The 18,149-nt window shown below is 41.6% G+C and overlaps 1 protein-coding gene across 1 annotated transcript; it reads left to right on the top strand.

Moving 5' to 3' along the window:
* Window positions 1-215: 215 nt before the first annotated feature.
* CMPK1 (cytidine monophosphate (UMP-CMP) kinase 1, cytosolic) lies at window positions 216-14,821 on the top strand. The gene is made up of 6 exons (XM_014939457.1): window positions 216-689; window positions 9,117-9,263; window positions 10,112-10,264; window positions 11,756-11,832; window positions 11,914-12,010; window positions 12,483-14,821. Exons 1-6 carry the CDS (start codon window positions 615-617, stop codon window positions 12,522-12,524), a joined length of 591 nt encoding a protein of 196 aa, XP_014794943.1. The 5' UTR covers window positions 216-614; the 3' UTR covers window positions 12,525-14,821.
* The last annotated feature ends 3,328 nt before the right edge of the window (window positions 14,822-18,149 follow it).

The raw sequence follows: 18,149 nt of genomic DNA, 5'->3' as shown, positions 1-18,149 counted from the left end.
AATGGACGCCTCGGTGGGAGAAGGAGGGGAAAGCGCTTCGACCAATCACAGTGCACCCCGGGGTAACCAACCGCCAGCGCGCGCGCAGGGGGTTTAAAAACGCCGGCGGGGCCTCAACAAACGGTCCGCGGGAGGGCGGGGAACGCGCAGGCGCGGCGGTGTTGCCATGGCAACGCCTCACCGCCGGAGCTGGGCTGGGCCGGGGCTGACAGGACGGCGGCGGTGGCCGCCCTGGATTTCGAAATAAACCGGCACAACCCTCCTTCCTTCCCGCTTGCTCCGCACTGCGGCAGCGTCGCTCCGGCCTTCGTTTGTCCCAGGGCCGTGAGCCGCTTGCAGCGCTCGCCGCAGGCCTGCGCGTCGCAGGCCTCAGGCCGCGGTTGGCGGGACGGCGGAGCGGAGGGCCACCGCCTTGCGCGCGTGCAAGCCCCGCCCCTCCCGGTCGCCGCCGGGGACCCGGAAGCACTTTTCCCTCGGCGGGGACAGCTCAGCAGCCAGTGGCAGCAGCGGCTCTGCCTCACCCCGGCTCCGGCCTCCGTGCCCGCCCGCTCCACAGCCGCTGCTCCCCTACCGCCGCTGTCCTGCTGCTGCTCCGCCGCCGCCTCCTCCTCCTCATGAAGCCCGTCGTCGTCTTTGTCCTCGGCGGGCCCGGGGCGGGCAAGGGGACGCAGTGCGCCCGCATCGTGGAGGTGAGGGCCGCTGACCTGCCACCGCCGGGGAGCAGGGGGGTACGGGACTGTGTGTGCCGCCGGGCTCCGGCTGCTGGGGGCTCACCGGGTGCGGCACGCTGGGAGTTGTAGGCCGGGGGGGGCCACTCCGGTATTGTCCGTGCCTCCCCTTGGGTTGGTCACTTGGGGAAGTGTGTGTCCCTTCGCCCAGCAGTCTGGGCTCTCGTCCAACCTTGATCCGCCCTTTGGAGACGATAAAATAAAAATTATTGACTGCATTTCCTCGTTAGCCGGTGAAGCAGCAGTGGCAGATCCCCCCCGCGCTCCCCTTTGTGCCCCTGTCAGGCAACTTAGCCAGGAGCCGGCCTTTTTCTTTCTCCTGCCTTTTCTTCCCTCATCCGCCCCTGGGTTCCCACTCCACTGGTGGGTCTGCCTGTACTGGCACCCACCCTAGGCAGGGGGACACCCACTTGAGGCTTGGAGGCTGCCCCAGCATGGCAGCGGTTCAGCAGGAGCACCAGTCAGTTGCTCACTGCGCCTTGGCAGAGGACCACAGCCCTCAAGAAGTTCCTGGTGTGTTGTCAGGCTGGTATTGCAGCCCGGCTCATGTGGGTGGCTCTGGACACATCAGCATGGCCACGTAGATGATTGCAGGGCTGCCACCTGCATGCCTCGGGCTACTGGGTTTATGGCCTGATAGTGGAGGTGAGGTGGTTTACATTAACTTCAAGTGTGTAGGATCAAGGTCCTTGTCTTCTGAAGTCTGTCCCATAAACATTATGAGCTGGTACAGGAGACACTGCAGGGTGTTGGAGTTCTGACCTGGTGCTGTAAGTTGTGGAAGTAAAATTTTGTTCTGTGATGTAATATGATAGAGGTCATAGGATGTCCTGACACCATACGTGGTTAACCTTATTTGTTCTTTTCAAAGAGCATAAAACTGGCAGTATAGGTTGAAAAGACTTTTTGCTACATTTTTCATATTTTTGGTTTTCTAAATACATTTTTACAGCCCTTTGACATAGAAGAAGTATCTAAGAACAGTCAATGAACGTGGTGTAGTTTTTAAAAAACAAAAAGCTCAGGGATAATCAAACTGTATTCGGGTGGATAATTACAGAAGTAGTTAAGACTGAATGCTTCCAAACACATGTGTTGGATTTGAAACAGCGCTTTTCTTTTCTTTCTGAGCGGTTGTATGTATTTTTCTTGTTGAAAGCTGTGTGGGATCAAAGTTTATCCATACCCGCACTGAAAGAAATGCCTATAAGAACTGTAGCAATGCCCATGTTTGTGAAACTATTAGTAGAAAAAACAAAACCCGCAACTCCTGGCAGAGGCATGTTTCGTGTGTTGTCTATTCTGGTGATGCCCTGGTGGTGCTGTTACAGTTTATCCACGCTGCCATTATATCCCAGTCCTCACTGTTGTATAACTTAGTTATGCAAATTTGGTCCAGGCTGAAAAATGCCGTTATGACTTTACTTCTGAAGGATTTTAACCTCAAATTACAGACTCTCATTTAAAGCATCTTATTCATTAAATTAAATTGTGGAATGAAAGGTTCATAAAGCCTTTTTGGTAAGGTCAAATTCTGCCACTGGCACATAGCAAACAAATGAGTTTAAACTGTAGGGGAATTTTGTAGGCTGTCATTAATGGCTTTCACCAAACCATTAGCGTAGCCTTAGGGCTGAAGTACCTTGTGTGGCCACTGGCCTATGTTTAGAAGTATAAATGCCTTTAGCTTGATAGGCTAATATAATTGGATAAAGACCACTTTATTCGGAGGAGTTCAAATGAGTCATTGCTACTCAAATTGTATTTGCAGCTAAAAATGAAAGAAGAAAGTTAACTTTGCTTGTACCGTATTTATTTTCTTTTCTAAACTTGGAAAGGCACATCTGAATACTAATAAATGTAATTTGCTTTAATTCTGCCAATCCCGTTCACTGCATGGAAGGAAGTTTATTGGGGTCAGTGGGCTGACAGTAGAGCGCTCGGACCCGCTGACTGCAATGGCCAGCCTTCCTGCTTGCTTGGACACCTCTTTAGGAGCTGCTGGTTGTATTTTAAGGCAGAAAGGGTCTCAGGTTGTTGAAGGGAGAGTTGGAATGATGCAAGCCTGCTGGAAAGCTGTAGAAGAAGAGAACATGAACAGGGAAGTGAGGATGAAATGCGGCTGAGGTAGTGCAGAGCAGCATCCTTTTTTAAGCACATATCCTTGGCCTGGCCCCCTGGCAGCCCCCAGAGAGAGCCCTGGTGCAGTCAGTCAAATAGCCTGTATGCAGTCAAGGCTCTCCTTAGGTTGAAGGTGTATTTTTGTTTGGATTTTAAACCCCGTTGGCAGCTTGCCACAGAGAAAAGAGAGGCTGTAGCTGAGTAATAATAAACCTCATTCATCCTTGTTGTAAATGGGCTGAATAATATTAGTTTACATTTGGAATGAATCTGACCCAGAATCTTGCTGCAAACCTGAAGTTTGTGCTCAACAAAAAGTCAGTATAAGCTATAAATACTTCTCGATTGCTATTCATACTGGAGATTTAGGACAGAGCACGTCACACGTGGAAGAAATCTCACTTTGCTGAGGTGAGATCTTGCCTGATTTTAGCATTAAATGATCATATTAAAAACAGGAGTAGCCATCAGTGGTTTCTAGAGTAAAGGAGGTATTACATACTACCTGGGAATGATTTCTCAAAGAAGTGTTGTAATTGTTGTGCTGACTATGCTTTACGTTCTCAGAAAAGGGTGATGGCTCTCACACGTTGGTGGCGAAATACATATTTCTTAAGTATTAACCTAAATCATAACTGCTCAGTATGTGCATGCTCGAGTCCCTCATTCCAGAGAAGGCATGTATTCGTGCCCAATTTGGACCAAAATGGAGAAATGATTTGAGGGAAGAAGATGCAGTAACAAGCGGAAATGTGTATTGACACAGTGTATGAAAGGGAACAGCAGGTAAGCGATTAGGTTTCTTTATCTTCGCAGATAAGGTTTGAAGAGACAGCTGAAGCGAGTCGGTTTTCTCCGATACGGAGGGAAGGCTCGTGTGTACGTTCCACAAACTGACAGGATTGTCCCTGAAATGCAAGTGCAGCAGAATTGCTGCTCTGGACCAGTTTCCCCTATTGAGGAAGGGATGAAACAGAGTTCCCTCTCCAGTTCTTATCCTCTCCCTTCCAGCGCTGCAGATTAACTCCTGAAAGCTTCCATCATTGTGTGAGGTGGAGTTTGCCATCACCTTGGGACTGTTGCGTAGCTTGTCATGTGAGGCAGGAACGTTTGAGCAGGTAGTTGAATGCATTTCGGGTTCAGGTAGGACAAAACAGATGTATTTTATTGGTGGCTTCTGCACTTCGCTTATAAAATGCTTATGGTAAAGTCAAGGAAAAAAAAATGTGTTCTTCAAATCTGCACAAACTATGCTTTCATGTAGTTAAATTTTACATCCTTATAACCTTTGCCTGAAATACAAACCTCTTTGGTTAGGGGGAAGAATAATAACGAAATAATTTGTCTTTATACCGAACAAGATTTGAGTTGTGTTATGTTTGTGTGTTTCTTTTGGCAAGGTGATTCTGTAGGGATTTGGAGCACACAAGACATCCCTATCTGTGTACCCAAAATATAATTCACCTCCACCACAGCCCTATCTTGTATTTTGTGGTTAAATCTAAAATTAATCTGACAAGGTGGGATGCTGAGCCTTCTCCTTTTATAAAAGCTTATGTTAATATCCAAATCGAAAAAGCTCTTAAATTGCTTTGAGATATGTGATAGGGAGATTTCCTAGGGTGAAGAAAATAACACAAAGAACTCATTGTACCAGAAACACTCGTCTGAAAGTAGCAGTGGATTTAGGTTTTACTATCATGTGTTAATTGTTTTCTGGAAGTCTGCTGAGAGACAGTATTAACTTCCTTGAAATAAAAACGCTTTTTAAATTGTTTGCTTTAAACTCAACTTCTGAAATCTCTTTCAAGAGTGCCAAGTATTAGTAGCCCACTTAGCCTTAAGTTCTCATAGTTGTTTTTTGGAATAGAAGTTTATGTTTCTGAAATATCAAGCTTTTTTAAAACATGGTGAGTGATGATACAAATCTTCCTTCCTACCCCCAAAGATTTATCCCTAAACACTTCCATTTTGCAGAACGCAGGCTTACTTGCTGGGTGTTAGATTTTGGACTTTCCAAATGGGTGCCTTTTATTGAGTTGAGTGTTCCTGAAGCACTGGGGTGCTCTGTTTGCCCTCGCTTCCCTGCAGGCACTGTCAGTGGGATCTCCTTTGTGTGTTTCGTTTTGTTAATGTCAATTTTTTTTGTTCCCCGCCCCCCCAAAAGGCAAGAACATAATTCAAACTTTAAAAAGTATTTAGTTTTTTTTTTTAATTGGAATAAGCAGACAGAAGGTCTATTAATGCATTGTAGTTTATACCCCAATTATCATTTCATGTCCTAATTGCTAATAGGATGGACAAAAGCTTTTTAGGTTAAAAAAGAAAAGAAGAATGAATATGAAAGTTGTAGGCTTTACACGATTCTATTTTTATTTTAACTAGTTCTTGAATGGTGTGTCTGAGAACATGTAGCAAACTTTGTTTATTAGGGTTGCTCAAGATACGACAGGTCAGAACTAGGGCGATAAAAGTTTCTATTTTATGTGTTTAGATCTTAAGCCCTTTGACTTTCATTTTCAGAGTAACAATGATAAGCCAAGATAGGAGTCAAGGTCAAAGTAGTAATTTGTGTTTCTCTTGCTTTTTCTTGGCTTCTGCTCCCTTGAGGAAGTATCAAGCTGTGTGTGTACTGGAGAGATGTGCTGCCGGACCACGCAGGGCTAAATGAGAAATAAACCTTGTCCCCCACCAAAGCTGGCTGTGTAAGGAGTCCCAGCAGCAGCTGCTGTGCACCGCTGAGCCTTTCTGACTCCTCCAGGAGATTGCTGTTGCAAACTCCGCCTTATTCAAGCATAGCACAGATATGACTCATGTATTTTCACTTGTATTCATCTGTTTGTTCTATTTACTGAATGCAAAGCACATTCTGTCTGAGGAGTGGACATTGCTAATCCTGGTCGACAGAAGAAAGCTGGAAGTGGCTATAGGACAGGGGAGAGAAGGGCATCCCAGGGAGGCTGCAGTCTGGGGCTGTCATTTGGAGATGTGGAACATACAGCTTGCATGTCCCAGTTTGTCCTGCTGAATGGGACTGACTGACAAACAAGCGAGCAAGGATTTGCTCTGCTCTATACTGTACTGCTAAGTGCTGTTCTGAGAAACAGCTCTCTGGTGGGATTGATGGAAACCTGAGCTTGCCTTTCCACAGCACTGATTTTTTTTTTTTTTTTTTTAAAAAAAAAAAGGAGAAAGATGTCTACAGTGGGCTGAAGACAGCTGATTTTTATCTTTTTCATTCACAGTTAATTTTTGCAAGAGACGTTGATTATGGTTCTCCAAATATAAAAATAGTTTTTAAAATAATGAGAACTTGTGTAATAGCAATTTACTGATTTAATCTTTTTTTCTTTCTATAGGAGAATAGCATGCCAGTCTGCTAGCGTAGCAGAAAACATTATCTCTGAAATAAGTTTTAGAATAGTTAATTCTAGATTTTTTTTTTTGTTTTGTTTCTGTAATCTAAAAATCTGTCCACATTTTGGGTGCTTGGCATCCAAGTATTTGGATTATTATTTTTTTTTTTTAACCTGGTTTTTATTTCAAGCCTTCTTTCAGTCTGACATTCTGAATCTAGCATATGTGCATCCTTCCAGAACTGGAGAAACTGCCTTTTCATTGTTTGGCAGCCGCAGCCCTGCTCCCTTTCTGATTTCTGAGGAGGAGAATTAGGCAGTAGTTGCAAAAAGTCACGTTCTGGGGATTGCATCAAGATGTACTTGGCAGTGCTGGAAAGTCATGCTGGCAGGACGCAAACCTTGGCAAGACCCCAGAGTGTTTTGCCCTGATTTTTTTGTGCAGTTACATCAGAGTCTCTTGTGAGCTCTTGGGGATGTGACGATTTTCTGCAGTTCAGGACGCTTGCTGAGGGTTTATCTCGCCTAAGATGAAAGAAAACTTCGTGCCCTGTACGAATTGATTAAAACTGGCAAGAGTAGCCTGAGCACCGCATTTCTGAAGCCCTTCTGTGTACGCAGCAGCGGCCAAGCCTTTCTCTCTGCTTGTTTGCATTGTTTAAACTGACGTGTTGTCTTTGGCTCTTGACTCAGTACAGTTAACAAATAGATGTTTTGCCCCTGAAGGAGAGGTTTGTTTTTCTTATTGCCTGGTTAATCCATTCTGAAGGTTACCCTAGAATACGATTTACTATCTAAAACAAGTCTATTTATGCAACAGCACTTCAAAACACTTCTATCTTTTACTTCCCTGTTCAACTGTCAAAAAAACGATTTTAGTTTGCTGTTGCAAAAGACAGAGAATTCCAAAAATTGACTGACTCAATTTCGTTTTCATGCATGAAAAGGGAAATGCCAAGGAAAATTAAATGGTTTGGTAATCCTCTAAAACTGAAGGGATTATATTTTCCTCCTGTTTTCTCTTTTATAGAAACTTGATGTTAAAAATATCATCGTTCTTTAACTTTAGCAAGAAGAACTACATGTTAATTTAGGGTTCAGCAGAGTAAGATTCCTTGCTTATAAGGAAGGATTTATTCTGGTTTATGGTTTCTGTAGTTCATAGTAAATATTTAGATTTACAATTAAATAGGCATATCCAAATGCAGTGCACATTAAAGCAGGAGTACAGTGAGCTTATAGAGGATGTCTGTGGAGCTTTTTCTTCACAGTTATTTAGAGCAAAATCTTGCTTCCTTTTTTTTGCCAGCTGTGTAGAGTTTTGGAGATTTAGGTAATTATATCCCTTCTTAAATTATGACTATGGCAGAACTGACTTTCCACGGTTTTGTAAGTGAAATTGGAAAGCAACTGAAATGTTTTTAAAGTCGCTTAGTGAGTTGTGTAATATTTCTGTTGTACTTAGTCCAGTAGCCAAGTTTTTAATTCCTAAGTTCACAGCCTTAAAAAGTGTATAGTCACATTATGCTGCTCAGACACCTTTTTTGAAATTTGCTTTGGGTGTTGCTGCAGCCAAGCTGATAACCCTGAAAATTTTTCTGCTACTTTTGTTTTGTGTAAAAACTTCAGGGTTAGTAGCCATAGGTATACTCTGCTTTGGATGCATAGCTCGCTTAGGTATTCACCAAGGAGATGTCTTTATTGCCTGTTTTTTGTGGACTATATTTGGTCAGGAACATAGTACACTCACTTAGTTTTCTTGTGGTCTTAAATGAGCTGCAAAAATGATATTTTTTTTTTGTGCTCTGGAATTTCCTTTATAACAATGCATTTCTCTTTGGTAAGAGTGTATGTTTGCACTAGATATTTATTTATGATGGTAAATACCTGAGAAATTCAAGTGTAATAAATACTTTTCCTTGGTATTTTGCATTAGCGTTAGCAACTTTTTTTTAGATGTAGTTTGAGGTAAAAGGAAAGAGTAATGACTGCTGTTTTTCCTGCGTGCTGGTATCAAACTGATGGATTTGGACCTGATCTCTCTGCTCTCCGTCTGTTTCCTGTGGGTGGGGTGACACAGGGTGGCACCAGAGTAGCTGTTTACCTTCATTCTCCACATCACCGTTGGGAGATGGCACTGACCTGCCCAGGGGCTGCCCTCCCAGTTTGTGGTGTTGGTCCCAGGGAAGGGGGTAGCAGGGCCAGGCACACAGGGCTGGGTTTGGAGCAGCGTGTGCCGGGCTGTTTGTGGCGCTGCAGCCTTAGGTGCAGAATTAGAGGTGATTTGCCCAAGGCAGAGACGGAAATTGGTGCTGGAACCACAGTGAGGATTCCTGACTTGTGCTGTGCTTGAAACATTCCTCCAGCTCCAAAGGACCTGGAATCACCCTGTGTGCTTTCCTTTACTAAAAGTGGTTAATTAAATAAAATTACCAACCTGATGCATAAACATAGCAAGGAAAGGCATTGTTGCAACTTTTTCTCTTTGTAAATCAACTTATCCCAGCAACTGATGACCACTTGCAATTTTTGAGTAGCTGAACTGTTAGGATGGGGTATAGCTCATATCTAGTTTGGTGATTGTCAAATGTCTCGTTGCACAGTGTAACATCTCCAGAAGCACTTTAGGGACTTTGAGACAGTCTCGTTTCCAAACATGACAAAATTACATCTGAAAACAGGACATGAATGTCTGACCAAAGGCTTGGTGAGCATTTTAGCCAAGAATCTCCCAACTGCAGTGCTTTATTGCATACTGAGTATGCTGTATTGTTATATTACACACTGATGGTGGAATACACCTGTCGCTAGTGAGATGCTATTACCTGTGTTTTTCTGTTGTAATGTGGAGAATAAATGTGGTTGACTGTTGGCTGATGTTGACGCTGCCTGTTTGTTGTGCCCGTTTCAGAAATACGGCTACACGCACCTCTCTGCCGGTGACCTCCTTCGAGATGAACGGAAAAGGCCAGGCTCGCAGTATGGAGAACTCATTGAGAACTACATTAAGGAGGGGGAAATCGTACCGGTTGAGATAACAATCAGTTTGCTGAAGAGGGTAAGGAAAGGGCTATTTCCTTGTTTGTTCACTCTTGCAGGCTAAGCAGCAAAGCAGCGGCCGTATTCTGGAGGAATTGCCTTTCCTCCGGTGTGAGTAGTATGAAATGGCAGACACGTAGGCACACATTGCATACTGGGCTTCTCTTAGCAATTACTCACATTTCTCTCTGGCTGGCTGGAGGGCAGTAGGTGATGGCCTCTGATACCTTGGGATCCCTGAGAATGGGTTATTTTTATTTTATTTTATTTTATTTTTCTGTTAGTAGCTCTAGGGAAATCAGTGAAACTCTGTATTTCTTGTTTCCCTTAACTAGCTTTTAGACTTCTTAGTCAGCTCAGTCATATTTGACTGGAGGGCAGAGGCCTTAAAAGTACTAAGTTTCTGTAAGTTTTCTCAAAATAGATAGCCAGGTGAAGCAGAAGAGCACCTGCTAATGTTCCTGTGGAATAAAAAGCTCCAGCCTTTATCCTTGTTAGATACCCAGGAAAACAAACAGAGTATCTCCTTTAAGATAGAAAAGGCTTCTGTTCCTCGTGGCACTAAATTTGTCTAGAGTTTTTCCATTAGAATTAACTCTAGATCAAGGATGTTTTGGCATCTTATTATGTAACAGCACGTTCCAGTATTTAGGAGGTAGTGAATTCCTTTGGAAAGAAGGCTATATTGGTGCCTTAGTGAATTAATTAGCATGCGTTGAAGGTGGATCAAAAATGCATTTTGCAAATCTGCAATAATCCTAAAATAAATGCTTCTCAATTTACCATGTCAACATTTTGGGAGTAATTTAATAAGTAGATAACTGGTTGTATGTTCAGGAGATCATGAATTGAATTCTCTTTTATCAGGCTATGGATCAAACAATGGCTGCCAATTCCCAGAAGAACAAGTTCTTGATTGATGGATTTCCCAGGAATGAAGATAATCTTCAAGGCTGGAATAAGACTATGGATGGAAAGGCGGATGTTTCTTTTGTTCTCTTTTTCGATTGTGACAATGAGGTAATGAAGTGTGTTATTCTGTAACTTCCTTTCTTGCTATATTGTGAGAATCATTCAAGAAGAACAATAAAACTGTCAGGTAGTAAATGGACTAGTGTAAAAGTAGAAGGAAAACTTGGTCTGTGAGTTTCAAGGATTTTTGGCCAAGTTTTTGCAGATGGAAAACTGCATGTTTTTGAAATCGGGGGCAGCTAATGTACTTGGTGTAATCACGTGCAAACACATTACATTGAAGAAGTACTTCAGGCAGTTGCATTCTAAACTTTAAATACATTATACAAAATGATTTGGTTACTTTTCAGAAAACATTACTCTGTTTACTCTTATTAACTCTTGTTTAGTCCAAAATGAACATGATAGCAATGTCTGCTTTAATTCTGAAGTAGTCTGTATTTCATAGTCAGGAGCTGTACTATAGTATAGCCAGTAATCAATATTTTATTCAGCAACTCATTAGATTACAAGGGCATTTTGACAATGATACATTAGATTCATTTAACAAGTGCCATCACATGCTGTCTTTTAAATATGTCAGTGCCCTTGGGGCATAAAAACTGATATAAAAATCCCAGCATGTTAAGATGACATTCTTCCTGTTACCCTTTTCCCCAATTTCCTGAGAAACTTTATTACTTTTTTTTCCTAATTGCAATTTTTTTTTAATCTCAAAGAAAAGTGAGGGTTTCTTTTTTCTATTTAAAAACTTAAATAAGATTAGATTAACTTTTTCACTTGTTGGGGTGTTAATTTTGGGTTTCCAATATTTTTAGTAGATGCAAAAATAAACAGTGCCAACATGATATTCTGGAGGTTTTTTAGTATGAGTGTACTTTATAGGAAAAAATAATTTTAAATCATTGTCTTCATGCATTGCATAAATGTATTTGTGAGGTATACACATGTCAATGTTGCTTGCTTACCTTTATGTTTCAAAACTTAGTTCATTGAGCAGTTTTTAAGTATGGTTACTTCTTCAGGTTTTACTTACATGAAATTGCTATAATGAAGACTTAAAAATCAAATGTAAGACCATTTTAACTTACGATAACTTAGTATGTAGCCTTGCAAAATTATTGGGAGAACATACAGGGACTTTCTTTCAGTGCAGGCATTTATTAGTAGTCTAATTTGACATGCTGCTTTTCAGAGAGTCTGAACAGATCCTTAAAAATCAGGTAGTTTTCTTCTTTACATGTCTCAAGCTGGAAACCCAGTCAAACCACAGAGCTTAATGTTGCTTTTACTTCCACTGACCCCAATCCCATTTTAAGAGCCCGCATTTTAATAAACTGATGAAGTGTAAAGTTACCATCCTTTTTCTCTGGAAGAATCTAACTTCCCTTATGGATTCTGGTTACATCCACCAGATCTGGACAGCATTTTGTGTGTCAGGCCTATTTAGATTTTCAGGATTTCTGTTTTGTTCCTGCTTTCAAGATAGCATCTTGCATTCTTGGTTGTGATCATCTTTTTTGTGGTTTTTTTTTGTAGATCTGTATTAGCCGCTGTCTTGAAAGAGGCAAGAGCAGTGGTAGGAGTGATGATAATCGGGAGAGTCTGGAGAAGAGGTACTATCTCCAAAACTTCTCAGTTCTCTTCTGTTTTTATTTTACTATGTAACACTTGTTTTCCCCTGTGTTTCCTCCTAGAATTCATACATATCTGCAGTCTACTAAGCCTATAATAGATTTGTACGAGAGAATGGGAAAAGTCAGAAAAGTGGATGCCTCTAAGTCTGTTGATGAAGTAAGTATATAAACCAAAAAAACATGGGGATGACAGGGGCAGGGTACATATTTTTTGCATTCTTCTGAGACATGTGCGTGTGTGGTTAGTGTGCTAAGTATTACTGAGGGAGGTTGTGGAACTCACGGTTTGACTCTTGAAGAACTGATTAAGATGTGAATAACTTTAAGAAATGAATTAGTTCTGCTGGAACATGAGCTGGACTAAACACATTTTCGTTGTTTCTGTGTTTAACAGTGTCTTGTCTTTTTCACTTTCACAAGCTTTTGCTTTTCTGAAGTTGTGTTTCTCTTCTGTCTGAGTTTCCCAGAACTGATACCAATGTCACTATTAAAGGATTAACATGAATATTCTAAGAAAAACCTATATATTGTTTGAAATGTTGTCAGTTATTGTGTGTGCTGGTTTGACTTGAAGTAACTGTTTGACCAATACTTCATAAAATTAATATTCTTCTCTTATTTTTTTTTAGGTCTTTGAAAAAGTTGTACAAATTTTCGACAAAGAAGGCTAATTCCCAGCTTGAAAGTTCATTTAAACTTGTGCTTGAATCTTGCTTGAATAGCTGCTACTGCAGTCCGTTCTTTGTAATTGTTTTAAAAGATTTTTTTTATTGTTTTTCACATATCTAATGATGATTGGAAAAGCAGTTAATTACAAATGGATCTGTTTTTTAAATAGGAATTAATCTCTCGTGGCTATAGTAAACAAATTTCAGGGTTCTTCATTAGTACAAGTTCAGTTACTCCCATGGCAAAACCACAGTTAAAACATGTCTCTGAAGAGACTATTTATTCTGTCACAGTTCTGTGCCTATCGTGGACAGCCCTTATTGCCATACACTTTTTTTTTTTAAGGATCAATTAAACAGCAACATTAAGCAATGAGGGACCTGTGTGCCCTTGTTTGTTTTTTGGATGCTCGGACCAAATTTAGCAGATATTTTTTTCAGAGTATAATTTTGTCACAAGTTTCCCTGTAGCCCCCAACCTTGAATTCTGTAAGTCAAGATATAGTTAGTATGAGAATCTGTTTTAGCAGTTCTCACAAAACTATTTAATATGCTCTTCAGCAATAGATATACAAAGTATGTTATGGAAAGTGGTGCTTTCTTATGACTCTGGATATAAACTGTCTTGTAAGTTCTTGAGTAACTGGATGACGTGGCCCTGGGCTTTACCTTGTCTTCATTTGCAACAGGTTAAGAATATAATTTCAAAGTCAGGTCAGTATTTCCATACATATTTTAAATGGTGGTTATATTCTTAATTACAGCATGGTCTTCACAAGATGGTGAAACTCTTAAATAGAGTACAATAAGCAAAATCTTCTAACAGTTCTGTCTTTTGTAACAAGTGGAAGGGATTTTCTGTATTATTATTATTATTATTGAAATACTGTGTTACTGAATGCTTTAAAGTTTGTTACCTGGGGAAATATTTTTATGGTTAAACTAGTGAATTTGTTTCCCTAAAATTGTATCATTTTAATAGGTGTTTGTTTGAAAAAAAATGTAAATTATTGCACTTTTGTTATGATGTGGTCAACTGAGGGGGAAGATAACCGCAGGAAAAAAGTTCCATTCCCTTAAACAAATTGGGTCCTGCTTCATCACGTTCTCTTGAATTAGCCAAGTAGAGTCAGCAGCAATAGTTGGGATAAGCAGATCACTAGTTGAAACAAATCGGTTTAAATGTTTGTACAGATATGGTGTAATTCTGCCTTTTGTTGAAAGTAACCTTTTCTCTCCCCTATGTAGTATGGATAGGTCTGGGGGGGCCCAACCTACATTCTTTGAGTGCCCTAAGCTTTCACTGAAGATGATTGTTTTTATGATAGCGTGGTTCTTCCCACATTAACTGACACTGTAATTGGTTTGTGATATGCTAATAAATGTTGCAAATTACAGGGAATTGCAATTTGGAGATCTTGGTGTTCAGCTTTTCTTTATTGATGACTTTATTTAGGAAAAGCTTTAAATTAAGCCTAGCTTCTAATGAGAGTCAGACGCGTTGGTCCTCATCGTGCAATCTGATCCGTGCAGGCAGATCTGTATTTGCAGGAATTCTCATCCTGCTGAGGTTTTTGAGGCTGCTGCACTGGGGAAGAGATGGGTACAGAAACAAAGGGTATAAACTACAATATCTTTTCCATTATGGTAGGAATTCAAACCACGGACTGAGCACAAATAGCTGTTTACTACTGCAGAATATATGGACCATGGCTACTTTTGTGAGTGTGGGCTTTTGCTTTATGAAATTCCCCTTAAAAAAAAAAAAAAAAAGATTAAATCACGGAATTTAATTCTTATTGTATGAGTATGCTGACATAGGATAGGATCTAGTGAAACTGCATGTTTTGATACGAGGTTAGAATCAGGATTTTTCCAAAAAGTCTTCAAACAGGATGCTTTAATCTAATTAGATTTAATTATCTTTTGTTTCTTCATTACTGTTTTTTACAAGTTCTGTTCAGAATAGAGTATCTGTTTTCTCTCATCATATACTTTTCTGTGTATTTAAGTGCTAAAACAAGAAAAAAACCTTTTGGAGCAAGTTTTTAGGAAAAAAACCCAATGTTTTGGCAATATTGAATTTGGAGTGGATTGTAATGTGTCTGTGCAAAGACTAGATTATTTTTTTTGTCATTTTATTTATTGAAGATGCCATTAAATGTGTTACCAATTCTTTCAAGTTGGACTCATGATTGAAATAAAGATTAAAGGCGATACGCCAACGTGTTATGTCTGTTTAGCAGCAAAACTGTACAAAGAATTTGAAAAGATCCAATAAACTTTGTTCTGTGGCTTAATGTGAGTGTTTGGCTTATGGTTATCTGTCAGAGGAATATTTTTTCACATAGATCTATCTATACAAAGCGCGTATTTATTAATCTTATGTATTTTATACACACAGGTATGTGTATAGAAGTTCAGTTCTCGCCGTCAAAACTGAAGGACTGAAGACCCCATGAGGCACAGGATAAGATCAGGCAAATTTCTGTGGAACTGGAATCTTTTCTTGACTCTATATAGGTTTGTCAAATCACTCTAGTTGTGTAGTTGTGCAGCGATAGCTCATCTGGCACATCTGTGAAAGAAAGGGGGCTTGGGAAGTGCACTAGGAAACACAAACCTCTTGCACAGCTGGTCTTGGAGACACTTTTTCCCCTTGATTTCTCCTGCTTCCTTGCTAAATTACCAGCTGATTTCTTGGATGCCATTGTGCCACTTTGCAGCACGTCTCCGTGCTGTACTGGGGACTGTTCTTACAGGAGATGGGCACAGCGTAACGTTCCTTAAAAAAGAAACTGAGGGGTTTCCAGGCTTATTTAAAAATAAGTCTTCTCATTTTGCATAAAGGTTTGTCACAAAATGGGCTGTTGATTTCACGCGTAGGTTTTTAGGCAACATCGTGTTGAACTTGGAAACCTTTTTCTGGAAAGATTTGCTGAGCCTGCAGGGGGAGTGAGAAAAACGGGGGGGTTCCAGCAGTGTAGGTATCTTTCTACTGCTGAAATTACATAGACTAAACATCTTCTAAAAACTGTTTTAACTGAAACTTCATCCTCAGGCTCTAGAGTCTCCCTGGGGACTTTCCACTCCCACAAGGGGGAGGCTTAAGCTGAAAATCTCTGCCCTAAGGGTGCCAATTTTTTTTGGAATGGGGGCAGGCAGAGGGGACACTACTGTGGAGAAGACCGGGATCACCTCAGTGTAAGATGTTCCCCATAAGCAACATTTGTCCTTAATAAGAAGAGATTGTTCACAAGGGAGTTCCAAGGTCTTGTGCAAAATGCCGTGTCTTACAGCAATGGGAACATCTACGTGCCACTGCCCGAGTTGAACTGGGGAGAACGGGAGAGTTAAATGGAAAAAAACTGGGAAAAAAACCAAACTCCTCAGTTCAGACTGGAGCTGCCAACTGTCGTTACCGGTTGGCAGTTTCCAGCTGCCAGCACTTAGGAAAGTTGCAATTTAAGGGATTACTGTTCTGCTCAGTTTGAAGTTCAACACTAGTTGGGTCCCCGTTGTGGTAAAGCTGTCTCTGAAAGCCATCATCTGTGACCACTCGGCTGGTCTCCTCTTTGGGGGGGGGGCAACCACTGGCCCCTTGGCAAGCTCAGGGTGTTTCTTCAAGGCACAGTGCAGCAGGACGTGGGGTCTGGGCACCTGGGGCTGGGTGCTCACGACAGTCCAGAGACCCCGGGGTGAGCAGCTCGTAATGAAAACTGCATGAGGAGGCAAAGAGGATTCAGCTGATCAGGTAACAAAGGAGACGGTGGCAAGAAATATTAAGGCTCGTGGTTTCTTACAGCAGCAGTTCTCACACACTCTTTTGATCTGCAGACCTTTAGAAATCTTCCAGTGGAGATAGGGGGGCATAGATGAATTTAATCTTGCTGCTCTCTGCTATTTTTTCATGGATTGCTTAGTTTAAGATGGTGGTTTTCAGCCTGTGGTCTGTAGAGTATTTCTGTCGGTAACAATAGGTGTCTTTACTGAGTCTTCTAATCTGCTCAGTTGATGTATTCTCTATCCTCTTTGCTCTCTGCCTTTTAATGGCTTTTCCTTACCTTTCTGAATTGTGGATGCTCTTTGGGATGGAGAAGGGGCTGCTCTTACCAATCTCTCTGTGCCTTGCAAAAGAAACTAAATCTTTAAATACCCTCAGCTGGAGCAATCTGAACCTGTTTCTGCCAGCGAGCTTGGTACATAATCTGCTACAAAATTGGTGTAAAGCACATCGTGCGTTTTATAGGTTTTTTTCAACTACAGAAAATCTCAGTGTTGTACCTCTGCTCTTTTTTGTCCCATGTGAGATCAGATGTGTCTGTCTTGCTTCAGCAACAGTTGCATGGCAAAAAAACACCACAAACCCCTCCTCAATCACCAGATGTTAAACTAGCAATGACCTGTTATGCTTCAATGGAAGCAAGTGAGATGATGGAGGATGGGAGGGAAGACGCTTAAAGAAGCTCAGTCAGTTCTGCTCCACTGGTCTGACTTCAGCCTTTGATACGTATCTGTTCCGCGCGGCAGCGATGCTTGGATTTTCTCCAGCTATTTCGTGGTGGTGCTGGCTGGATGGAAATCCATACAAAAGCACGCCCAGCCTAGAAATTGCCCCGTCTCTCCTCATCATCTCTGCCACCTTGAATTCCAGGGGTTGTGGGGACAGGAATTTGTCTCCAGGGTAGAGCTGTGGGAAGCGAAACTGGGCAGGATGAAGACAAGTTGAGCCGTGCTGGTGAAGAAGGAGATGCGCAGCCTCTCTCGCTGTGGGCAGCAATGCCAGGCTATTCTGTCATCCTGGTTTATAACTGCATTCAGACTGAGAAGCAGAAATTTTCTCTGCCCCCCTCAAATGCTTGGCAGAAAGCTTGCTTTTGTCTAAAATGCTTCTTAAGCGCTGTGCAAACCATTCAGTCCTAAACCAAATACCAGTCCGAGTTATGCTTTTTCTTTCTAATTTACAAACAGGAGGGTTTGGGTTAGTTTCTTGTAAGAGCTGCTGCAGCGAGAGGCAACTCTTGGAAAATGCAAGGCGCCATCCCAAAAGATATTATCTGCTTTATTCTGGAGGGCTTTTTAGCACAATGCAGTTTCTTTGTGGTAAGAAACGGCAGAGATTGCTGGATCACTGTGCTGCTGCCAAAGGGTAACGATCTGTGGATCTATGGTACGTGGAAGTGGTACCTTGTACAGCAGCTCTGCTCACAAAGCTGAACTTTGGTGCTCAGCGTGGCACTTTTATTTAGTGCCATGAGACGTGAAAAGAAATTTTTGGATAACTTCTCAATTGGATCAAGTCTTAGGAGTGAAGCTTAATCTCTTGTGGAGGTCTTCAGGGACTATCAGGATCTATCAAGGTGTTTAGAGGATGCAATATGTGGTGGTCCTCTTTGCTGACAGAGCACAGTTATCTCTTCAGGTTGCCTTTCAAGGTGTTACCACTGTTGTCTTCTAAACCAGAACCAGCTAAAGTCCCCAGCTGTTTGTCAACAAGTACCCTGAGGTCCATGTTATGTTCTAACCCAAATACCTCTGTCTGAATATCTCCTGTGGTTTCATGTGGATATGATGGAAATCACCCGTGCCTTTATTTCAGGGGGAGGACTGGCACAGTTCAAATTTAAG

Source organism: Calidris pugnax, unplaced genomic scaffold (assembly GCF_001431845.1).
Source record: "Calidris pugnax isolate Ruff unplaced genomic scaffold, ASM143184v1 scaffold18, whole genome shotgun sequence".
Classification (NCBI taxonomy): Eukaryota; Metazoa; Chordata; class Aves; order Charadriiformes; family Scolopacidae; genus Calidris; species Calidris pugnax.
Note: the sequence above shows the minus strand (reverse complement) of the source record. Positions and strands in the feature narration are given on the sequence as shown.

Coding starts and splice junctions, on each gene's coding strand:
- CMPK1 (XM_014939457.1), top strand. CDS start 615: ATGAAGCCCGTCGTCGTCTTTGTCCTCGGCGGGCCCGGGGCGGGCAAG. Junction 10,265..11,755: donor TTTTCGATTGTGACAATGAG/GTAATGAAGTGT, acceptor TTTTTTTTGTAG/ATCTGTATTAGCCGCTGTCT. Junction 11,833..11,913: donor CGGGAGAGTCTGGAGAAGAG/GTACTATCTCCA, acceptor GTTTCCTCCTAG/AATTCATACATATCTGCAGT.